This window comes from Lasiodiplodia theobromae, assembly GCF_012971845.1.
Source record: "Lasiodiplodia theobromae strain AM2As chromosome Unknown scaffold_25, whole genome shotgun sequence".
NCBI classification, from domain to species: Eukaryota; Fungi; Ascomycota; class Dothideomycetes; order Botryosphaeriales; family Botryosphaeriaceae; genus Lasiodiplodia; species Lasiodiplodia theobromae.
The window spans coordinates 443,098-467,008 of record NW_023336458.1 but is presented as its reverse complement, the minus strand read 5'-3'; the positions used below and the strand labels follow the sequence as shown (position 1 = coordinate 467,008).

Genomic DNA, 23,911 nt, shown 5'->3' with positions numbered 1-23,911 from the left:
TGAGCCCTGCATCAGTTCGCGCTGGCAGAAAGCGCTGGCACGACAGGGGCCTGAGTAAAATGGCCCGCTCAATCCTACAGCCGCAGCCAGCCAATAGCATGCCTATCTCAAGTGTGCGTCACCCATGCACTGTCAGCGTCGTCTAGCCGCATGTAGAAGCCGAGGATCGTGCCGGATTCGGAATGCAGTGCGAGCTGTGACCACGCCCAACAATGCGACCGTCTCGCAGCTGCTCCGCCGTGTTGCTGCCTGGCGCACCTTCCGCTCAGCCACCAGCCACCTGCGTGTCCGGCCCCAAGAACCTCGGCTGGCCCCTTTGTCTCCACGATGATAATACTTCCCTAAACCTCCGCGCTGGACGCCTCCCTAAACAACAGCCATGGGTTCTTTCACTGAGCGCTCGTGCCCCAAGCCCATATCGCGCGTCCCCGCGAAAGACCTGTCAATTGGCGTCACCCTGCACGAGCTCCTCATCTACATTGCTGCACCCTGCACAATTATTACTGGCTTTTTTTCCCTCGTCCTGGTCTTCAAACACCTCTGCCGCTACACAAAGCCGACTGAGCAGCGTCAGATTGTTCGCTTGATCATTACCCCCGCCATTTTTGCTGTTTTTTCTCTCCTTGCCCTCATCTTCTACGACGAAAATGAGTACATTACCCCACTCCCGGACCTCTACGAAGCCTTCGCCCTAGCCTGCTTGTTCATTCTCTTCACCCATTACGCTCAGGAACCGACCACCATCCACCATAATGGAAACGTCGAGACGACTAAAAATCTCGACTCCGGACACGTAGAAGGCCTTCAAAAGGCGTGGGTTGCTGTCTTCCAGTACCCCGTCGTCAAGACCATTCTCACCATCGCCACCGAGGCCTCACTTGCCACTGGGAAATATTGTGCCAGCTCGCGTAGCGTTCACTTCGCGCACATCTGGGTATGCACATCCGCCATCCACCGACTCATCCACACTAACCTCTCCAGATCGTCGTCATCGGCGACATCTCCCTGGTCGTCTGCTTCCTCGCCATCCTAGAATTCTACAAGACGCAAAAGGCCCACATGACCGTGCACAAGCCGCTCCTCAAGCTCCTCTCCTTCAAGCTCATCGTCTTCATCATCTTCGTCCAGAACCTCGTCTTCAACTTCATCAGCATCCCCGACGGCCTCAGCGCCGACGACACCGTCGCGCCCCGCGACATCAAGTACGGCCTGCCCGCCTTCCTCGTCTGCGTCGAGATGGTCTTCTTCTCGCTCTTCTTCTTCTTCAGCTTCGGCAGCCGCATCTACCACCCCTCCAAGCGCCATCCCGAGCCCCGCGAGCACTTCCTCGTTGCTCTCTTCCACGTCCTCAATCCTGCTGATGTGATCCGCGATATCGCGAAGATGTTTTCGATGGCCTTGTCCGGTCAGAAGAAGTCTTCAGGGGGGTTTGGGGGGTCGTCCTCGCGCCACGGCGGCCACCGGTCGTCGAGACACGGCCACCACCCGCGTTATGAACATCGCTCAGGCCATGGACATCGCATGCGCCAATATGAAGCCCCGCGGTATTAGCACCGCCTGAGGCGCTTGTTTGCGCACGCGCATTGTGAGCCTTCTTCGCAATCTGTTTGGTAAGGTTCCGCCCCCAATGCGTCAATCAGGTTTCTAATTCATTGAACAGGTAGCGAGAATGAATAAAACATTTCTGCTCTTCTAAGTGAGCAGCAAATTAGCTGGATTGTATGACTTATGGCTGAATGAATCATGTACCGAGTGGGGTGCTCGGTTGGGTGTTGAAAGGGGGAACGATGATGTAGACCACTAGTTTGACGATTTCCCTCTTGCATACTTAGCGCTCTCGTTGAGTTTCTTTATCGTTAGAGGATTAGGGTCTTCTTTCAAATTATACCACTGTTGTTTGCTGTTCTTGCTCAACCTCGAACTCTTGGTCCACAGCGGGTAAATCTTATGCTAGCAATTTTTTGTTCGGTGTTGACTTGAATTGTTTCATTGCTGTGAAACTGTGTCGCGAAATGATGTGTGTAAGAAGAAATAGGAGGTTCATCGGTAGCTTGACTCCTTGGGAGGTTTTCGTTGGGAGAGCAAATAAGCATTCTGGGCATTGAAGCTTGGCTCTTGTCGCATGCAATGATGCAATTGTCTCTTGGTATTACTCATACCATTTCCTACCTCTTTGAGCCGACAACCTGCTTCCTCCAGGAAATTCTTAGGGCGATTCAATCAGCAATGCCTAAACCAAAGTGTTCTACGGTAATTCTTTTTTATTATTTATCTATATTGTTGAACGCGGATACCAACACCATTTCTTTTTCCGAAAAAAAAAACTCAACCATCGCTTCAAGCCCAGATCTTGGACCGTGCCGGTAAAGATTGTCTTAAAAAAAATATCGGACCACAAAAACACGAAGCCGTATTGATTTTAGTACTTAATGGTAGCCATGATATTGTCTGACTAAAAAGAAAAACCATTTATTTTTTAAACTTGCACATTTATATAGCAATACAACAAATTAATTTTTAATTCCGTCAATTCTACTTAAGGTGTAATATGGTAAGTTTTGGTGGAGAGTTGAGTTTAGAGGCTTTTACGAAAAGAAAGAAAAAAGGAGCGGGGTTTAGCAATTGCTTTTTGCTAAAGTCCATAGATTAGGATTCCTCTCAGACTTGCCCTGCTGCAGATGCTCGACGCCCGGCAGCAAGCTGAGACAGAAATGCCGACTTGTCAGGGTTCCTGACAGTGCAGCACCCCACTTTTGCGCCGCACAACACCTGACAAGGCGGAGCTTCAGCCCCCAAGTTTAAAAATAGGGCACGAACATACAAGTGGAGCCGCCACAACTCCAAGAAAGTGTACAAAGTGCGGAAGTTGTCTCTTCTATACCATACCTACTTAGTGACGAAGGCTGGGATTACTTTTGTGCCTGAACAAGATCTCTCCTCAGCGAAGCCGAAGAGGAGTGCCGAGTGTGCGACAACGTAGCGTGGCTGGGGATCGCGGTGGAGACTTGGGGTTTGGGGGCGCTTTAGGTGGACCTTCGAGCTCCTATTGGTCAACTCGGAAGGAAGCATCTGGCGTCGCCTTCCTGAATCCTCGGCGCTATTCTTGTCGTTGCTTATCCTCATAGCCGTACTCGCTGACCGTACTTTCTGGCGGCTGGGGTTGGCGTTTCGGGTATCTTGGGATCGTCGCTCTCGGCTTCGCCCCTCTTCCTAATCGTCGTTTGCAATAGCCTCAGATGCCACGCCCTTCACACATTCCTTCTCAGACTGAATCCTGATGTAGCCTCCTGCCTTCTAGAATTTTTCAGCCTCTTTCTCTGCCTGGCTCAGCGGGGTCCCCTGCATTATGCATTTGCATCTTTATCGCCGGTGATGGTATTTGTATGAAAACTGGACCTAAGAAAACTTGCAGAGCTCTGTCTCTGCCCAAATGACCATGACTATTTCCCAGAACTAAAAAGCACCTATAAAAAGAAAAGGATGGAAAGGAAAAGGGATAATTACCAAACCCAACCTCTTCCGTGACTAATAATCCAAACCCAACTCTCACCGAAACTTGCCTTCTTTATAGTGCTGTAAAACTTTAATGAAATTAAACTGTAAAAACATTTTTCTATCTTGAAACTACCAGACAGGTATGTAAATGTTTGTTAGAGTAAAAAATAAACATTTTTAACTTGATAACGTTAACTTACACGGACTAAGTGCCAGATTTGGGCCACGATGGTTTGATTTAGGTCTTTTGTCGCGGAGGAGGTCTGGTTTGGTAATTTCTCCAAAGGAAACGCCATTTCGAAGGGAAGCCAAGATCGGTGGATGCCGCGGATCCTAAGGCGTGAGCATCGCTGTCTATTCCGCTTCGCCGCCGGAGTCGGACGTCTCCCTATCATCAGAGATCTAGATGACTGGCGACCTCTTATTCCGAGGGGAGATGAATGGAGCCGAGACCTGCCGTTTCTTCGGCGTTGCCGGTTTAACTTTTTCGGGACTTCGAAAATTCGGCCGTCCTCGTGGTCGTCTTCGCAGCCGTCTACCCATCCATCTCCCGTATTCGCAGCTGTATTTGCAAGCTCTTTCTCAAAGACAGTATAGCTAACGGTAAGAAGCTCCCCAGACCCACGCGAGAAACCGAAGCGAAGCGTTGTGAAGCGTGGATATTTTGCCTCGCAATCCACGCGCCGATCATTTAAGGCGACTGAAGCATTTATAGCATGGACAGATACCCATCTTGCATGATCCCAGCCCATAACGGTAGGTGGTGTTTCCAGCCGATTTTTAAGCGGACTGGGCGAGAGGCTGAAAGGAGCTCTGGAGTTCGGGTCGCAGGAACCGAGAAGTTCGACACAATAGGACGCCTTGCCGGCTGGGCAATATTCCGCCCCCCGGAAACTCCAGTGGTGAAACAAGCTGCATCAACTAGAACAGTGGCGTCACTACTTGGTTCAACACCCTTACCGGCTATCACCGGGATGGACTTGGCTTTCTCGACAACGAAATCCTTAACTGACTCGTTTTCATCAAAATACGAGTTTATGCACAATCGAGCCAATCATGTCAAATGCTTTCCGAAACAGTTGCGAGACCAGGCATCCACTCTCTCCCTCCGCAGTACACTCGCCAGAATAAAAGAGGTGGTAGTCAGGCAGCCTGAACACGCTGCACCTCCGAATCAATCTTTTTCCCACTTAGTCGCTCTTTTGCAGGAAATCTGCTCCCACTAAAGTATGCGGGGCCCGACGGTTTTTCTGGCCTGTGCCTTGTCATCGTCCCTCCTTGCCGTAGCTGCTCCGTTGGAGGTTCGTCAAGACTCAAATGATTCGTCATGTACTGCCGAGACCTTGTCGCCCGACACCTGGAATAATCTCGACATCGACACTTTCATGAACGACTGGGCTGCACAAAATGTCACTCCGGCAGCTTCAAACAATATTCAGGCGCTTGCCAGCTCTTTTGGAGCGCCCAACTTCTTCTGGTCCGCTCGCTCCCCTTGGCTTCCCCCCCATTATGCTAATAAGCATCAGTGGTCTTGATAACTTTTGCAATGCCGGCCAGCCGTGCCTTCCGATCACGCTCCCTGCTTGGTAAGTCTTCATCCTCACCACAAAGCACCAGACTAACAGTAATGCAGGTACCTCATGGTCGCTATCCAGAACTGGAACAGCTACATGAACTCGCTAAACACAGCCATCATCTTTGCGTCGAGCATCCTCAGCATGAAGCTCCCCAGCATCGTATCCGACTTCTACCCGGACCCAGACGACAACGTCACACCCCTGCAGAACATAGTGCGCATGTTCAGCACGGTGCTCAGCATCGTGCCCTTCACCGGACCCGTCAGCACGGCGGCCGGGGCAGCCTCGACCGGCCTGTCCTTCCTCGCCGGCCAGATGCACGCCCCCGAGCCGACCGACAAGTTCATGGCATGGTCCAACGTCGGCAACTCGCTATCCGAAGTAGTGCAGCTGTACCAGCAAGCCGTGTCCGACTCGATCCAGGCCACCATCGACGCCCAGCTCAACGCCACCAACGGCGTCAACTCCGTCGTCGCCGGCGGCCGCTTCCTCGGCGTCAGCCAGAACTTCACGCAGGCGGACCTGCAGGACCAGGTGACGAGCGTCATCGAGACATTCGCCATCGGCCTGACGCTGCAGGCCAGGAAGGTCTTCATCTACCGCGACTCGTACAGCGGCGACAGCGAGTGCCGCACGCCCTACCTCGGCGGCTGGACCGAGTACTGCGTCATCGACGCCGGCGGCGGCGGCGCCGTCTACTACACGCTGCTGTCTATCGACAGCAACGGCAACTCCAACCCCGAGCTCGACGCCGCGGACATCATGGTCAACAAGTACGGACTCGTGCAGTCGCAGTTCCTTGAGATTCCGACGCATTGCTTCGATCAGAATAATAAGACGCAGCTGGCTTTCCCGTTCCAGGGCGACGCACTGCCGCTGAGTGCCTGGGATCCGTGCGTCTTTAACTTGCAGGTCTGCGATGCGCCGAACCATGATGTGTATGATAAGGGTATTTCGGATATCTGTAGGGATCAGGGCCTTGATATTTAAAGGGTCTGTAGATAGCTCTTGTAAGACCTTGTATCTTTATAAATGTAGAATGAGATACGTCAAAGATCCGTTATGAAGAGGAAAGTTATCTGTGCAGTAATCTATTCTGCCAAATAAAATTCACATACGTTAATCTACTGCTAAGCTCAGAGAATAAAGATGAAGTAAGGGCAATTAAGTCTGGTGAGAAAACTTGAGGTGATGCATATACGCACAGCCGGCCCGTCATGTGTTTTGACTGTAGGCAGAGAATATCCACGACTATTTAGTCTCATAGAAGCTGTTCTTAAGAGAACATGAGCATGCTTGGAAGACTTCGGGATTATGAGCATCTACGCCGAAACTACCGCCGAATCGGGGAAAGCGGCACGGCGTATCCGTCCACCGTCGCCGCTCTAACAAAACCTACAAGCCGAGGCCACTCAAGCTCGGAATCTCCTCTTGTTTTCCCGTCATCAGTCACTGAAACAGCCGTATACCCACGCTGCGTGACAATATGCCGACAGTACCTAGGGCTACAAGCACGGAAGCTGAGGCTCCAAACACCGAGGGTGAGGCACCAAGCACCGAGACTGTGGCGCGGCAGGGCCGACGTGCCGGGCCAGGGAGCAAGTCAATCGCGTGAGGCTATCCTCCATCAGTGTTAGCAAATTCTCAAGTCCGGCAAACTGACAGCACGTACGCAGTTGCCAGCGTTGCCATGCGAGAAAAGTCAAGTGCTCTGGAGGTCTGCCTTGCCAAAACTGTCGGCAAGCTCACCGAGAGCCCGAATGCTCATATCCTCAGCGGAACAGAAAAGTGAAGGTTGCACAGAGGTCGTATAATTATAGCTGCGTCTAGTGAAACGTGACGCAGGCTGACAATTGGCAGGTTCATTGATGGATTGCTCGAGGAAATTGAGCGGCTCAAGCGCCAAAATGCCTCCGTCACACCGCAAAGCCATGCAACGGCCCCAAGTCTCGTCCCCGAGACAGTGCTGCCACCTGGCACAACTGAACACGATGGCATTGCATTAAACCCAACGCTCAACGCCAAGCCGTGGTTCGATAGTGTCAATGTGTTCCGCACCCCAATCCTCATTGGGGAAGCAGCCGACAATGCATTTGCCACCCGATTCCGCCAAGCCATCTCCGACCCTCAGGCTCCTGAGCCCACTCACCTGCTACGGATCAACTACATCACCGACGAACCGCTGATGAATCTGGCAGGGTTCGAGGTCGCGTGGCCCAGCCCGTCGCGGGCGAGGTTCTTGATCGGAGCCGCTCTGAATTACGTCAGCCGCTGTTATTGCCTTGTTCGCCGGAGTTCGATCATGGAGGACCTGGAACAGAGTATTCGTGATCCAACGTGGGGTAACCCTCTACTCCACTGCAAGTTCTGGGCCTTGTTCGCCGTCGGCGAGCTGTGCTCGACAAGGTCTGTCGGAACCCAGGGCTTCCCCGGTATCGCCTTCTTTTCACAGTCCTTGAAAGTGCTCGGCCTTCTCGATGAACTCCCGGGGCTGGATTCTATTGAGCTTCTTCTCCTCATCGTAAGAGACTCCTCTGACTGAAGTTAAATTTTTGCTAACAGCTCTTGCCCAGTCCTTTTACTCCATGGCTCTCCATCGGCGATACAGCGCATATATCCTGGCAGGAACAGCCATGCGCTCCGCAATTGTAGCAGGTCTCCATCTGAACGTTCCAGAATCCCAACTCCCTGACCCGGGCGTTCGAGAGCACCGAAAGCGATTGTTTTGGACGGCATACATCTTCGACCGGATGTGGGCGTCCAAGCTGGGCCATCCACCCGCAACACAAGATGACGATATCGGAGTAGACCTGCCTTCAGAATCGCCAGTTGGCAGCAAATCTTCCAACGACTTCACCGACTCAGCTTATCATGTCGCCAACATCAGACTAACAAGCCTACTCACAAAGGTCATCCGCTCCGTCTACAGCCTGCGCAAACAAAACCACGGCGAAAGTCTATCAACCCGCATCCACCAATCCCTGAAAGATCTCCAAGCCTGGGTCGAATCGCTCCCGCCACAGCTCCAGATCGACCAATCATCCGAAGCGACCCACGATCTAAAGACAATCTCACTCCACCTCGCATTCAACCAGGTCCGCCCCCACCACGCGCGCCTCCCCGCCCCCAACTAACCAACCAACACCCCTTAGTGCGTCATCCTCGCCACCCGCCCCGTCCTCCTCCACACCCTGCGCTCGCACATCGCCTGCGTGCCCTCCTCCGCCCCTCTTCCTCCTCCCCCTGTCCCACCCACCGCCTCCACCCTCGCCGAAGCATCCATCCGTTGCGCCCGCCACTCCTTCCGCCTGCTCACGCAGTCCTGGATCGACGGCTCGTTCGCGACTTTCGACGCGCATTTCACGCAGTACCTCTTTTCCGCGCTGACCATCCTCGCTGTGTCGAGCTTGCTGGAGACGAAGGACAGCGGCGGCGACTGCGACGCCTTCGAGGAGGCGGCAAGGCTGCTAGACCAGCTGCGCGTGGCGGGGAGCTGTGTGGCGCAGGAGTATGGGAATCATGTTGAGGCGATGAGGGGGGGCGGTGGGGGCGTATGTCAAGAGGACGACGGGGGAAGCCGCGGGGGTGCAGCAACAGCAAGAGGCTGTGGTGACTGGTGGAAGGACGACGGAGACGGTGGGCATGACGTCGGCGGAGCCGTCGTTGAGGGAGTTGTTGGAGCAGCCGTTTATTGATTTGCAGTTTTTGGAGGATGCGGTTGATTATGAGGGGTTGTATTGGCCGGATCTGAGTGCCGGGACTTGAGATACTGTTGATATGGGGGCATGGAAGTTCAATTCAAATAATCGAATTTGTGCTTGACCTAGATCTGCAGTTTCGTGATGGCGAAAATGATTGGAGGACGATAAAGGAGAGCAAAAACCAGAAAAGACAAACATCCCAGTACCGACTCTAGACTTGTCTGGGACTGTCCTGTTCCCAGATCCGACGAGCTGCCAAGTACATATTCAAAGCTGAATTTGAACCATCACCTCCGAGATAGCTGCGTTGAATTTTCAAACGACACAGCATCGGAGGAGGCCGCGGAAAGCTTTTGGCAGAACGGGCTTCATTTTCGAAGAGTCTTCCCATAAACAATAAACACAAATGGGACGCTACTCATGAGGAGCGCAACGAAGCCTAAAAGAGAACACGCCCACTGTACTCCCAGCCGTGTATACATGGGAACTGCAGCGAAGGGAAGGCAGACGGCCGCAAGGGATCTGGTGGTGCTTGCAGCGGCATTGGCCGATGCTGAGAAGGTTTAATATGCGTCAGTGAGGTAGTTCAGCATGGCCATGAAAATGAGAAGATAGCCCGCTCCGAAGCAGAATCCCGACATGATTGGCACGGCTGGGTGAATTGACGGGACAGATGTCCAGCCCAACCAGAAGAGGGCAACGACAACACTAAAGTTGCTTGGGTCAGTAATTGCAGAGAGGTTGAGGCAGGAGGGGTACACTCACCCAGGTCCTCCTATGCAGGCGAGTGGTAGGCGGCGGTATTCGTCGTCGAATGTCCATAAGGCTTCTGTGCTTTTGAACTTGGCATACCTTGCTTCGTACCAAAAGAAGATGCCGAGAGCGGCTACGCAGCCTCCTGCCACTTTGAATGGTACTTCGCGTTAGACTTGGAAGGTATCAACAGTAAATGGAGACTTTGTACCAACCTGGCAGGAATGCGAGACCACTGGTGCTCGGAGACATGCCATAGACGCCTTGCGTACGGATTAGCATCATGCACAATCAGCAGCAGATACGAGTTACCAACCATGAAAAATGATAGGGTATGCCTGGAAAAATAGATAAAGGATTGAGTAAACAAGGGCAAGATAAAGTGAGGTGAATAGGACCACGGGCTCCTGAAACATCATGCTGAATGGCCTTGCAAACACAACCTTTAACTCTGAGGTCAATCGATGATGATCTTTACCATAAAGCTCCGTGGCTGGAGTATTCTCCATCCGGGTGGATGCGTCAAGCCGTCTTCGCAGGACTGGAAGAAACGTCTCGGGAAGAAGCAGAACGAGCGGCAGCCCTACGCCCCCAATCGCCAAACCAATCCAGAAGCTCCACCTCCAAGAAAGCTTCTCGACAAGCCCAGAGATTATGGGGCCGATCGGTGAACCCAGTGATCCAGCTAGAAGGAACGCTGCCATGACCTTGCCCCGTTCTTCATGATTGTCGTAAATGTCTGCGAACAAACCGCCAACGACGGCGTTAGGGGCAGCAGCGACAAGTCCGGCGAGGAATCGAAAGAGCAAGAGCAGGCTGAAGCGGTTGCTGAGTGCGCAAGCCATGGTGAAAATCAGATAGCTGATGTACGTGACAATGAGCACCGGCCGACGGCCAATATGTTCGCTCAAGGGGCCGAACATGGGCGGCCCGATGGTGTACCCAAGCATGTACAACGAATTGAGACAGACAAGGTTTGTGGCACTGTGGATCGAGAAGTCAGTTCGTATGGCGTCGACAGCCCCAGATGGGAGCGATGAGCCAAGGTTGCTGTTCCATGAAATCCATATGCCCGTCCATACAATTCGGCACTTTTGAAGCTGTCAAGGTGGGTCAGCGTGATATGCTTCTTACAGGACGGACCAGTTGAGCTTACCCTGGAAAACGAGGTAGGGACATGAGGCTCTTCAAGCTGCTGCAGTGCACCGCTTGATTGAGGATGCACATGATCAAGGGAAGCCATGGCTGCCATGGAGGAATTGCAACAGAGACGGTCTTCTCTTGGGCCTGCATCCAGGAAGTGCTGGGAACAAATCTTACCTTTTCTCCATAGAACACGTTCTGGTTTTCTGCCGATGGTCCTGGCGCTTGAAGACGGCGTTCGCGTAGCTTCGGCCTTGAACTGTAGAGTTGGCCGAGATGCGCTCTCGGCGAAAAGCATCAAGTCGCCGCGCAATTACTTGGCTCTTCACTTGCAAGCCATTAGTTCAACACAGAGCTAAATTTTACACTGGCAACAAACCCTGTCACTATATAACCCGCAAATACTCCTGGCACTTGATAGCCAAAATCACCACCTCCAATCACCTTGGTCCCCCAGCGAGTCACAGCGCCATCCACCGTCACTCCCACGGCCAACATGGCTTCCTTCACCTCTCCAACATCTACAGATGGTCCGCCACTACCCATCGCCAACCAAAAGAACGCCATCCCCACTCCCCTCGATGCCACCCACCTCACCCACACCCTCACGGCCCACCCTCGCCCCGTCCCCTCCGCCACAGCCATCGCCTCCTCCCCCACCACCATCTGCACCGACCACATGATCCTCGCTTCCTGGAACCACACAACCGGCTGGTCCGCCCCAGCCCTCCAACCCTACGCCCCGCTCAGCCTGCCCCCCACCGCCTCCTGCCTCCACTACGCTACGACCTGCTTCGAAGGCCTCAAAACCTACCGCGGCGACGACAGCCGCCTGCGCCTGTTCCGCCTCCCCCGCAACTGCGCGCGCCTGGGCCGTTCCGCCGCCCGCGTAGCGCTTCCCGTCCCGGACCCTACCGCACTCGCGGCGCTGGTCCGCGCGCTGCTGGCTGTTGATGCGGGGCGCTGGCTGCCCGCGGATTCTGCCTCTTGCTCTCCCTACAGCGGCGACGGCGACCGCTTCCTGTATGTGCGGCCGACACTGATCGGCACACAAGCCCAGATCGGCCTGTAACAGCCCACCTCCGCCCTCCTCTTCATCGTCGCGTCGTACATGCCGCGCCCCGACACTCCTGGCGGGCTGCGCCTGCAGACCTCACCCGCCGACGCCATCCGCGCGTGGCCGGGCGGCTTCAGGCATGCCAAGGTGGGGGCCAATTACGGGCCGACGGTCGGCGTGGGGCAGGAGGCGGCGGCGGCGGGGTTTGGGCAGGTGTTGTGGCTATACGGTGAGGAGGACTGGTGTACAGAGGCTGGTGGGAGCAACCTTTTTGTTGTGTGGAGGCGGAAGGGGGATGGGAAGACGGAGGTTGTTACGGCGCCGTTGGGGGATGGGTTGATTTTGGATGGGGTGACGAGGGGGAGTTGTTTGGAGTTGGTTAGGGAGAGGTTGGGTGGGGAGGTGGATGTTGTGGAGAGGAGGTTTGGGATTAAGGAGGTGATGGAGGCGGGGGAGGAGGGGAGGCTGATGGAGTGTTTTGTTGCGGGGACGGCGGTAAGTGAGTCTCGGGGGGAGGTGGGGATGGTTGCTAATTGGTTACAGTGGTTCATCTGTGCGGTTTCGCAGATTCGGCATCGTGGTCAGGATATCCACATCGGCATGGGGCCGCACGGCAATGGCGGCGAAATTACGACCAATTTTAAAGGCTGGCTGAGTGATATAATGTACGGGCGGGTTGAACACGAGTGGGCTGAAGTGGTACCTGAGGCTGCGAAGCGAGAAGAGTAGACTTGTATCATTTACATTCAGACTCGAGCAATAGATTGGACTGATCAGATCAGTGCATTAAAAAAACGATTTCTTCTGTTCAGTACACAGCCCCGCCTTTTCCATTTCCGATTCTTAGTCTAACGCCATTCGGTAATTTTCCATTGGCTGCTGGACCCTTACCCCGACTGGAGAGCCACTGTTGTGAAGACCTGTACGCCTGGGGTCTTAAACTCACCCGTCAGTTTTATTTTGCTCTCTAAGTCTATATACAAGACGTGTCTATCATTTTCCCTCATACTACTGGATAGCTCGCTTCAAAGGAATTCTGATTTTTTTTTTAAAGGGCCGCAGTTGTTGAAACGCCCACAACTGTCGACATCTCATGGTGTCCCATCACTCTCACCCTCAGCTTCCAGCTTCTCCTCAATCGTCGCCTCCTTCATAAACGGACTCCGCGCTCTGATACTCCTCCCCCAAATGATGAGCACAATCGGCATGCACGACAACAGCAAGGACAAGAACCCCAACAGAGTACTCGCCCAGTGATACCCCAAATCCGTATACAAACTCTGCGCCGCCAACGGCAAGAACCCCGCACAAAAGTTCTCCCCCAACGCCACCGCCGCCATCGCACTGCCCGCAAACCTCGCATACGCATCAACCGCATAATCCGCAAACGCGATGATCACCACCGTATTACCCGCCCCAATCATCGCCAGCCCAATCGCCGCCGCGATCCACGGCAATTGGGCATACGCCGTCCAACCATACACGAACATGCCCCCCGTCATGAACAGAAACCCGGCCGGCACACTGACATACAACCGCGCCTCCGGAATCGGGGACCCGGGGACCTCAGTATTCCGCCTCGCCGACGCGAAGTACAGCCGCGCCGACAACAGCGCGCCAGGCAGGCCCAGCAGCTCGCCCACCACGATCGCCGCCTGCACGTAGCCGGCCTGGACGGCGTCCCAGCCGTACAACCCGGCAAAGACCTGCTCGACGGACTGCGTGAAGAGGTAGACGTTGCCGATGATCAGCGCCGCCGCGAACGTCACGGCCATGACGACCGGCTCCGTGCACAGCATGACCAGCGGCCGCTTCAGGCTCGTCGCGACGAGCTCCGGCAGCGGCGTGTGGTTCAGTTCCAGGCGGCTGTACACCTTCTGCCCCGTGGTCCGCCGCAGCCGCGCCGCGCGCTGCGCGAGCAGCACGTCGCCGCGGTTCTCGGGCAGGAGCAGCAGGTAGAGCGGGAAGAAGACGGCGTACCAGATGAGCTGGCAGTAGAAGATCCAGCGCCAGCTCGGCAGCCGCGCGAAGATGGCGGCGCCGATGACGGGGCCCGTGCTGCTGCCGGCGAGGTACAACACGATCCAGAGGGTCATGGGGATGGTGCGCGCGTGGTCGCCGGCCCAGATGTTGCCGATGACGGAGGAGGTGCTGTTGGCGAGGATGGCGACGCAGCCGCCGCTGAAGAAGCGGGTGATGACGAGCGTGGCGAAGTTGCGAGCGACGGCTTGCGGGATGAGGGAGAGGATGAGGATGAAGTAGGTCGCGAGGAACACGCGGCGCAGGCCGAAGTCTTCCATTAGTGGGAGGACGACGAATGAGCATAGGGCGCCGCCGACGGCCCAGGATGTGACGGGCCAGTAGGAGTGCGGGAAGGTGGCGTCGGAGATGGAGAATTGCTCGTTGATGGCTTCGTGGGCGACGGTCATGATGGTGCCGTTGAGCATGGTGGTGAAGGTGGCGAAGAGGGCGACGGCTGTGATGACGGTTTTCTTGGACGTCGGCCAGTTGTATGGGTTCTCGGGGTCCGAAGGGCCGGTCCAGTCGAGGATTTGTGTGTCGGCGTCATAGTCTGGGGGTTGGTTAGATTGTGGTGCGATATGTTCTCTCTTGGGATAGCCTACTTGAGTCTTCAGCAGCCTTTGGAACGGCGACTTCATCCTGCTGGATATGTGCCATGGAGAAGAAAGTGATTCGAGGCTCTGGGGAACTTGGCGCCGAGAGAACCAATGGGGAAGAAGGCCAAATAAAAGCTTGGAGAGAAGGCTTCCGTCGGTTCGATCATCAGGAGAAAAGGCAGTTTAGTGGGTCCGTGGCCTGTTCGGCATGCAAGTTTTTGTATACAGCAATTGTGGCGAGCCGGAGGATGCAAGACGAGTGGTGTTGGGGCCAGGCTATGACTAAGCGAAACGTTCAAATATTCCGTAATGGCCGCATTATTTTGCCCTTTCAGGCCATTTCGGTGGAGAAAATTACCGCCCGCCAATGAAAATTGCCGGACACGCCATTGTGGTATGACAGCACGAAAGGCCCTCATGTATTGATGCCTTGTAGGGAAACGTAAGGGCCGCCGTCTGTAACCTCTCTGATTGGTGCATTGAGTTACCGCTCCGGTTGGTAGGCTTGCCGTGTCCGCTGCAAACCCCCGCCGGCACTCTTCACTTTATTTCAACACACATCCGGGTCCAATTCGTGATCCATTTTCAAGTGTAATCCGGCCGCCGCCCCTCAACTCTTAATTCACGCCAAAACTCGGAAAACAGGATACTCGTCTCCCGCCTCGACCGGAATAATGTTGAAGGCGGCAAACGAATCAATGTTCTCGGGCTCGAGGGCGACAAAGGCCAGGGCAGCATTCCTCTGCTTCGCACTTACCCTGAAACTTCCAGCCGGCAGCTCGATTTCCTTCTCGAACGCCTCCGTGGTCAATTCCGCCCGAACAACACCTTCGTAGTAGGACTTTTCAAGCACCGCCGACGTCACGTTGAGAACCTCGACCGTGCCCTTAAAGCCTTCCGCCAGCTCTTCGACCTCGAGGCCGAAAACCTCCAGGCGAGCAACGACGTCAGCCCATGACCGAGGAATGAGGTACGCCTCGGGGCGCGCGCGGGTAAGGTTAGCCGTCGTCGGCGTGGCCCTGCAGAAAGAAAAATCAGCATCACCCCCTCCCCTTCCATCCCCCCACACAGGCACAACTTACGAAGAAAACTTAACCGGCTGCTGCACAATCACGCCATCACTTGCCCTAATCATCTCAAACGTGCTATCCTCCGCCACCGTATAATCCGTCACGACAATCTCCCCGCCTTCCTCTAACCGCTTGACACCCCCCTCCACCGCCTCCACCACCTCCGCCGCGTACTCCGCCGCCGTCCGCACAATCGCCTCCGCCATCGCCAGCCCCGTCGCCGTGCGCCGCGCAAAGTGCTGATCCGCAATCCCGATCCCGCGCATCTCGCATAGAAACACAACTGCCTGCGTCAACCCCATCGCGTTGCGGCCGATCTTCGCATCGCTGCCCGCCTCGTCCAACGCAAGCACCCCATTACTACTCCCACTCGAATCGCTCGTCACGTACGGCGCCCACCGGAAGCCCTGCGCATCGAGCTCGGCCGCGATGGCGGGCGCGAAGACGTCTTCCGACAGCGTCCGGATAGCAGCGTCGATGTTGAGGTTCTTGGCGGCGCTGAAGAGCGCGTCGGCGGCCCAGACGAGGTCGGAGCCCTCGGAGCCGTTGTAGCGGCGGGTGGCGGTGAACTCGTGCATGTCGGCGGCGACGTGCGGGGCGAAGGTGGTGAAGAGGCGCTTGATGTCGCGCGTTTGTTGGCGGGCCAGCTTGACGTGGTCGCGGTTCGGGTCGTAGTTGGTGGCCAATGCGCGCTGGAAGTAGGCGACGCCGTCCGGGTTGTAGCGTGGGAGGACGAGGATGTCGAGGTGGGTGAGGAGGGAAGAAGCGTAGGTCTGGTTGGAGGAGAGGAGGCCGAGGAAGGCGAGGAGCGATTGGTCGCCGGCTGGCTCGTTGCCGTGGACGCCGCCTTGGAGCCAGACGCGGACTTTGGGGGTGGAAGTAGTGGTGTTGGGGGTGGACAGGAGGACGTAGGGGAAGGATCGGCCTTCTTCTGAGACGAAGTCTGCGGCGGTGTAGGTCATCCAGGGGTTGCGGGAGGCGAGGGTGCGGAGGTAGGTGTCTGCGGGGGGTTAGAAAGCAATTGGTTGGAGGGGTGGTGGTGGGGAGACGTACCCAGCTCATCATCGTCCGTGGGGCCTTCGGTGCCATTGGTGAAGGCGGCGGGGATGGTTTCGGGGGAGAGGAAGGCGGGAGAGAGGAGAGTGGTGTTGGGGCTGGGGAATTGAGCCGCCAACGCAGCAGGGTCTTTCCGCGTCGTCACCCAGTTGTTGCCGTATGTCGCGGCATTGACGGTGGTGAGGGCGGAGATCCCTACCAAAAGCACAGACTTCAACATTTTGAGAGCTGGTGTTGCTCTGCAATTGCACTAAAAGTCTGGGCGAAACACCAGATATTTGAGCCTCGGCGGAGATGCAGGTCCGACATGGTGCAGGGTGTAAAAAAAAGCTATATTTTATACACGGGTCCCCGCACTTGGAAAGTGGGATGTAGGTGCAATTACCGAAATGAATATAGATAAAGTCTGAGGCTCGAGCGAAAACCAAGTCGCGGCGTTCTTGGTACCTACCGGAAGCAGCAAGGATGCCAAGCGGTCAAGAGTTGGAGAAGTCGGGTCAGATTCAATCAGCCGAGGGGACTGATTGTTATAAATGTGCTTGACTGCATCTCAGTAGTAGAAAGAGATGGCAAGCGATGACCATGGTACCAACAACCGTTTGAGCCCAATGTTTGTTGATGTTTAGCGTTCGAGGCCGCCTACCCCGCAAAGCCTATTCCTCGTACGATGGCGGACAGAATTGCGGCGCAGGGAGACTTGTCGCACAGTAATTGAACGCGTAAGTCAACATCATTTGCTCATTGTCTGACGAGCTTCGAACGACGTGTAAAATGTCAGACCTGCATCCGGTCTAGAATGGAAGAGCAAGGAAGGCACGACGATCGAGCGGCAATGACTTCCAGCGCCATGCCCCGCAATTGGGCCGTTTGGCCGTCAGGGCGGCCGGATTGGCACAGCCACAGGTGCCGCTATTCCGAGCGCACAGGGGTGCGGTGGATCCGGGCGTACGAATGGCGCGAGGCTGCCCCGCCTCAGCCACAGCTAGCGGCCCTTAGTTTCAGGTGAGCTGGCGACAAACCACGGGAGACGCTGAGAGCTTGCGCTCGGACAGGCGCCCTGAGGCCATTGGAATACGTGCTGGTCCAGTATTCGTCAAGCCATCCCGCCCGCCCGTGTTGCCGGCTTCCGCGGGTTGCTGGCGTGGCCTCGCATATAAAGTCAGCTCTAGCTGCCCCTCCCCCGCTCACCTCACCGAGACCCTTAAACACATCACTCCCACCACCCCACCACTCATCCACTCATCCTACTATCCATCCTACAGCTCAATCACTACACTCTCCTTCCAACCGCCAACATGGGCAACCACCCCTCCGCCGTGGTCGACGATGGCCAGAGCTCCATCCACCGCCAGAGCTACACCGTCCGCGGCGACCTGTACGCCCGCTCCGTAACGGCCTCGACCATCAACGCCCGCGTCATCTACGCCCGCCGCGTCACCTGCCAGCGTGCCCAAATCTCGCGCCAGGAGACGCTCCTCCCGCAAAACTACCCGCAGTCCCCCCACCGAGCCATCACGGCGCACACGGTCAACGCCGACGCCATCTACGCCGACGAGATCAACTGCAAGACGCTGCGCTGCTACGACGTGTGCGTCGGCGAGGGCGAGCAGTTCCGCGTCAAGCGCGTCGAGCGCTTCGACCGCGACCAGGTCGGCTGGGACGGCAAGGAGGACGACAAGAGCGACGAGTCGGACAACGAGAGCGACGAGGAGACGACGCGCGACGCCGATCGCGCGCGCAGGAAGAAGATGCTCGGATACGGCGCCGCCGGTGCCCTCGGCCTCGCGCTCGGTGGTGCCGCGCTCGGATACGCCCATCACCGCAAGCACGAGAAGGAAGAGGAGGAGGAGAAGAAGAAGAAGGAGGAAGAGGAGCAGCGCCGCCGGGAGGAAGAGGAGCGCCGTCGTCGTGAGGAGGACGAGAAGAACCGTCACCGCCACGACGACGAGGAGCGGCGTCGCCGTGAAGACGAGGATCGCCGCAGGCGTGAGGAGGAAGATCGTCGTCGCAGGGAGCAGCAGCAGCACCATGCGCCGCCCCCTCAGCAGCCCATGGGCGGCGGTGACTCGCATGCTGGCCACCACCAGAAGATGCACGGGGGCAACTACCACCTGTCGTCCCGCAGCCCCCGTTTGTGGTCTGATGGTAACCACTGCTTCCTGGTCGCCGAATGCGACGCCGGCGGTGGCCGCTTCCAGGAGAGCCGCATCGACCTCGATGAGATCATCACCAACCGCGATGGCGAGTTCCAGTGGGTCCACCGCGGCCAGACGGGCAACTTCTCTGGCACCGCCGAGCGCTGGGAGATTGTTGACACCGGTAACGTCATGGTTGCCGACCTGCGCAAGGTTGATGGCACCATGCACCGCCGCCGCTTCGTCTTGTCCGAGAAGATTACCAACGAGGGTGGTCACCTGAAGTACCTTGACTAGAGTGCTGTGCTCATGGGTCTTGCCTTTCATTTCTCTCCTGTATGACTTCTAAATAGTTCACAAAAAAACAACGTCGGTCATGGTTTAGCGGTTCAGCATCTCTTAAAAGCCTAGCAAATCAAAACAAATCTTTTTTGTTAGCACCAAAAAATATTGTTCTGCATATTATTGTGTCTTGTGATCCCATCATCCGCGAGTCTGAAGATATAACCAGCAGCACTGATTGGGTAAGAGAAAGCCTCATGCAAAGATTCCCTATCTCAACAGTGTTCTAACAGCCCAAGGTGTAGAGAAAGTCGCGCTACCTAGCCGAACTAGGAGTAGTACATGGGACTCAAGCCATGTGCGCTGGCAGGCAGCAGCCCAAGCTGTCGTATTCAACAGCTCTTAAGCTGATTATGCGCTCGTATCGCAAACGCTTGACGCATTGCGCCGACCATCAGGGCACATTCCAGGCAGATGCAGAAACCTTTACAGTGAGTCGTACTTCAGTCTGCGCGCAGAGCAATTATATAGTTTCAACTACTTAGCCTTGCTAAGAAGAGTTTATCCCGCGCTTTCTCGCCATTATTCAAGTCTCGACATTTTAACCAGATGCGTAAACAGGGGGACATCTTCTATTTTGTTTGAAGAAGGAGGCTTCGAATACTGTTCCAAACTCATTTGAGTATCCCGCTAGCGTCTTAAAAAGGTCTTGTTCCAATTTCTTGTTCGAATTCTTTCCAGGCCTGGAATCTGCGTAGCTAACAGCACGGGACAGGGCTCACTCAGCTTTGTTAAAGGTGTCACGACAGAATGTCGACAACACTTTGCGAGCTGTGCACTGACTTTTTATCCCAGTGGCGCAATAGTGGCTTCAGTAATGGGATACCTCCAGCCCAGAGTTCCCATGCCACCCGTTGGATGACCATCATGACAGAATCAGTCAAGTGGAATCCATCTTCCAGGGAGCCCGAGCAAAGACAAGTCGCTGTCTTCAAGCACCAAGAACTTTGCATCACGCAACAAAATGCAGCGAATCAAAGCTGCAGCCTTTGTGCGGCGATAACATCTGTGGCGCGCAACTCTCAAATGTCCTCGGATCACTTGATTTCATTTCAAGTCAATGAAAAGGAATTCCACATACTTACGGCAGAATCTTCAGAGGAATCCTTCGAGGATATTGGGAGGTCTTTTCTCCTCCGAGACATCTCCATGAGCAATGAAGATTCCGGTACCCAGTCCAGTGGGATGGCCAATATAGCTGTAGCTATACGTCGAGATTCCGAGGTCTACTATGAGACGGTCGATGGATCTGTACTTATGCTCCGAGGTCCTGAAGTCAACTCCAATGAGCTGATCAACATAGCTCGATGGCAACGCAAAAGAATAGCTTCAAGGGACGATATTGGTGCCATTGCCTCCCACGCCAAGAGCATGATTGAGTTATGCGTCCACAATCATTGCTGCGACCCTGAACCACCATCCAATTTCCTGCCTACAAGGCTCCTCGACATCGGCACACTTGCAGATCCAATCCTCCGGCTGGCTCTGAGAGAGGAGGTACGATCGGATAAATACGCTACCCTAAGCTATTGTTGGGGCGAAGGCGACGAGAAGCATTTTCTATTGAAACATAGGGTCGAGGCCTACCGGATTGGTATTGACATCAATATTTTGCCCAGAACCCTTGCGGATACTGTGTTGCTCGTCAGGCATTTGGGTATTCGCTTTCTTTGGATAGATTCACTCTGCATCATACAGAAAGGCCCGGAAGACTGGAGAAGAGAAGCAGATGCCATGAGACTGGTATACCAATCAGCCTTTGTCTGCATTTCGGCACTTAAAGCACCACACAGTAACTACGGGTTATTTGAGCGTTCTGTGCACAGTATTCGCATTCCGATTCCAGGAGAGAATTCCACATCTTATCTTCAGGCCAAACTCCCAGCTGGATCGGCTGGTGCATTCACTGAAGCTTATTTGTCTTCCATTTTGGCAACGCGCGGGTGGACTCTGCAGGAACGTCTCTTGTCGCCGAGAGTACTCCACATTGGCCACGATGAGGTTTTTTTTGAATGCCGACAACATGCGTTCTCCGAGCATAGCTGGATCTGGAACAAACCCGGAAGCTGCGGCGCTTTTCTGAACTTGTCTGATTTTGCAAAAGTTTCTCATGATGACCTTTCGCAATCAGAACTCCTCAAAATATGGGATATGCTCATCGTCGATTACTGTCTGAGAAAGTTCTCATACGAAACCGACCGATTCATCGCATTTCAAGGACTAAGCGACCTTTTCCAACCATTGTTCCAATGTCAATACATATTTCGCTTATGGGAACACTATTTCTACAATGGACTTACCTGGTACAACTCGCTTCGGGATAATTCCCGGGGATCTATTACAGGTCGTTCCGTCATCAACCTTTCGAGTCCATCTGGAGGCCGGAGTGTCCCTATCCGGACAGGCATTGCTTGGGAAGAGCCCGATGAGCCCGGGGATCATGAGCGTCAGCTTGACACCGAGAGATCTATCAGGATTGATCCGGGGGCACTCTCCGCCATGAGAAAAAGCCTCGCATTCTGCGAAATCAAACCGTCCTGGAGCTGGGCAGCGTCTGGCCATCCGATCAATTTCTGCCGCCTTGGACGCGGTAAGATCGCTCATCATGAACAGGGGACAGTCTCGAGGTGGAAGCTCAGTGCTCTTCAGGTGATGTTTGTGACAATCTCAGGGTTGTCAAGACCATGTCTGGTAGTGCAAGGCACTATTGCAAGAGTTGGAGTTCGCCGGAACAGATGCATGCCACACATTGAGTATTATACCAAGCGAAATGAAAAGCTTGTTTGCGTTCGCATTGAAGGCTCCAGCAACATTTTCCTGTATGGAATTAGTGAGACTGAGGACTTTGATTCCTGGGCGATTATCGTTTATCAGTCCGGATTTTCCGAATTTTTTGGTAAAAGGTCCCATCTCACCGTTCTTCTTCTTAGGGAGGTTCCCACGCTCGAAAGCGAAAGACTTGCCGCTGATATCAAAATCGGTCACATTTTTGAAAGAATCGGAATGGGCTTCATCATGGAGGAGCAGGAATCACTTTTGGAACATGAACCTCCCACTCCAGGACACAGCACAGTCTATATTGTTTAGTTCTTTATCTGACGTGAGCTTGCAATTTACTTTCTTCAATCTGTCCACAAAACCTTCTGCAATGAGACTTGAGTGATCACACGGCAGTGATTAGCGCTAAGGGTAGTTCATCAAGCTACCTTGATTATTTGGTACCACCTCCGTTGTGCCTATTTCTTTCACATGTGTATGAATTATACACAGTAAAGGAAGCAACAACTATTGGTGGCCAAGCGGCACAGCGTCTCCTCGTAGGTTAGCATACCACAAATCACTTACTGGTAGGCATCACCAGGACTTGGCTTCATCGATACTAACGTGATTCTTGTAATACTGGTTCCAGAATGTACACGAAACGTAATTTAAACCCGTATCAGCGTTTCTTCAACGTAATTGGAATTCCCCGTCTCTACTACCGGTAGTGTCCGATAAAGTCTCATGCAGGAATCTCTCCGCATGACCGATACCGAGTGATGGTGAAACATGGGCAGAGATTGGTGGTTCATTAGTGAAACATCTGCAATGATGAAACGTTTCGCATCATGTCCAGATGGATGTCAGAATTCTCCAACCGGCATGAAGACCGGTCCGAATGCCAACAGACGCTTTATGGCTGCTATTGATGTAAAGACAGGGCCAAACTTTGGAACCGAACCGCGATCGAACGTTCTAGTGAAGAAGTAGGATTTCGCACCGGTAGATCACACTGCGTCAGTAAAACTTCCTGCCTACTAACTAGCAGCAGCTAATAGTAGCAGCTAGAGCTGGGCGTATAAGCAAAAAAGCAATTCGAGTTGCCGCTAGAGCCTCCAGAGCCGCCACCGCCGGCCGGCCGGGAGACGCCGGACTCAGCCCTACGCACCCCAACATCGATCAAATGCAGCCGCCAACGCCTCCTGCGCCGCTAGTATAGTTAGAATGGTCTAGTACAATCAGTAAAGTTCGTGCGCGCATAACGAAAAATTATATGCCGGTATGAATGCCGGCATAGAAATTTGATGAAATGCGTCAGTCTCGATGTACTTTTCAATAGTGTTTCTCTCAGTAGAGCTGTCGCTCTATTGCGTTCTCTATATATTCAATAGATTTAACTGAATCTCCGGGTTCTATATATAGAATTGTCTAGAAGTGCGAAACTTGCTAAATGTGCTCGAGGCGTTGGAGGCGTTAGAGGCGTTGAAGCCGCTCGGGGCGCTAGAGGCGCCGATTGTGCTAGATGCGCCGAACACCCGCGCCCGCGAATCGCCCTTGGCTCACAGCAGCTAGCTGCAGCTGTATGCGGGATTCGGCTATTCATTTGTCTTGGCGCCTGGGAACCTCCCTGATATATGCCCTTGCAGTGAAAGTGCCGATCACTGATCAGCCGGGACCGTTATTGACAGGAGGCTATCTGGCCAGAATGGCTCCCAAAACCTTTGCCGATGGGATTCGGATCACAGGAAAGCTGAAACTCCAAGACTCATCGATCGACGTTTTTTATACGTACATACAACAAGACTCACTAGCCCACTGGGATACTTTATCAAAACGCGGATGTGTTTTACAGCTATTCATTTTGCAATATCGCAGTATCGTCGATAAAGGACTCTCCGAGGGACGAACTTTGATGCATGACCCAAGAGTAGTCCAAACTTTCGAAATAACCATCTTGTGGAATATGACGACAAGTATACCGGAATCGCTTTCGGTCGAGAAGGTTTGCGGGGTTCTTTCCTCCTCCAAGATCTATTGTCCAAGCGCAATTAGGGGGTTTAAGCGTCTGCTCTATCTCTGCGCCTCGCCTTGCCTACACTAGCGTTTTCTGGGCATGCAGGCACCTGAAAGCTCCCGAATTGATGTCTCGCAGAATCAAGCTACCCGTTTCTTAGAACCATCAGAATGGCTTTGCTGGAATACTA

The 23,911-nt window shown here is 54.3% G+C and overlaps 7 protein-coding genes across 7 annotated transcripts; 4 read left to right on the top strand and 3 right to left on the bottom strand.

Annotated features, from left to right (window-relative positions):
• Positions 1-379: 379 nt before the first annotated feature.
• Positions 380-1,551, top strand: LTHEOB_8136 (uncharacterized protein; the record flags this gene model as incomplete). The annotated part of the gene is made up of 2 exons (XM_035517580.1): positions 380-934; positions 982-1,551. The coding sequence occupies 2 exons, from the start codon at positions 380-382 to the stop codon at positions 1,549-1,551; spliced, it is 1,125 nt and encodes a 374-aa protein (XP_035370683.1).
• Positions 1,552-4,880: 3,329 nt separating this feature from the next.
• On the top strand, positions 4,881-8,837 carry LTHEOB_8135 (Fungal specific transcription factor domain-containing protein; the record flags this gene model as incomplete). The annotated part of the gene is made up of 8 exons (XM_035517579.1): positions 4,881-4,972; positions 5,022-5,081; positions 5,129-6,036; positions 6,749-6,860; positions 6,933-7,593; positions 7,646-8,167; positions 8,225-8,623; positions 8,670-8,837. The coding sequence occupies 8 exons, from the start codon at positions 4,881-4,883 to the stop codon at positions 8,835-8,837; spliced, it is 2,922 nt and encodes a 973-aa protein (XP_035370682.1).
• A 499-nt stretch (positions 8,838-9,336) lies between these two features.
• LTHEOB_8134 (uncharacterized protein) lies at positions 9,337-10,778 on the bottom strand (the record flags this gene model as incomplete). The annotated part of the gene is made up of 6 exons (XM_035517578.1): positions 9,337-9,481; positions 9,539-9,677; positions 9,742-9,789; positions 10,005-10,067; positions 10,131-10,626; positions 10,683-10,778. 6 exons carry the CDS (start codon positions 10,776-10,778, stop codon positions 9,337-9,339), a joined length of 987 nt encoding a protein of 328 aa, XP_035370681.1.
• Positions 10,779-11,165: 387 nt separating this feature from the next.
• On the top strand, positions 11,166-12,455 carry LTHEOB_8133 (Branched-chain amino acid aminotransferase; the record flags this gene model as incomplete). Its single annotated transcript, XM_035517577.1, has 3 exons — positions 11,166-11,696; positions 11,745-12,221; positions 12,270-12,455. 3 exons carry the CDS (start codon positions 11,166-11,168, stop codon positions 12,453-12,455), a joined length of 1,194 nt encoding a protein of 397 aa, XP_035370680.1.
• Positions 12,456-12,817: 362 nt separating this feature from the next.
• LTHEOB_8132 (MFS multidrug transporter) lies at positions 12,818-14,405 on the bottom strand (the record flags this gene model as incomplete). The annotated part of the gene is made up of 2 exons (XM_035517576.1): positions 12,818-14,298; positions 14,351-14,405. 2 exons carry the CDS (start codon positions 14,403-14,405, stop codon positions 12,818-12,820), a joined length of 1,536 nt encoding a protein of 511 aa, XP_035370679.1.
• A 561-nt stretch (positions 14,406-14,966) lies between these two features.
• Positions 14,967-16,690, bottom strand: LTHEOB_8131 (Carboxypeptidase 2; the record flags this gene model as incomplete). The annotated part of the gene is made up of 3 exons (XM_035517575.1): positions 14,967-15,363; positions 15,427-16,414; positions 16,468-16,690. The coding sequence occupies 3 exons, from the start codon at positions 16,688-16,690 to the stop codon at positions 14,967-14,969; spliced, it is 1,608 nt and encodes a 535-aa protein (XP_035370678.1).
• Positions 16,691-17,765: 1,075 nt separating this feature from the next.
• Positions 17,766-18,902, top strand: LTHEOB_8130 (Glutamine-serine-proline rich protein; the record flags this gene model as incomplete). The annotated part of the gene is made up of 1 exon (XM_035517574.1): positions 17,766-18,902. The coding sequence occupies one exon, from the start codon at positions 17,766-17,768 to the stop codon at positions 18,900-18,902; it is 1,137 nt and encodes a 378-aa protein (XP_035370677.1).
• Positions 18,903-23,911: the final 5,009 nt, after the last annotated feature.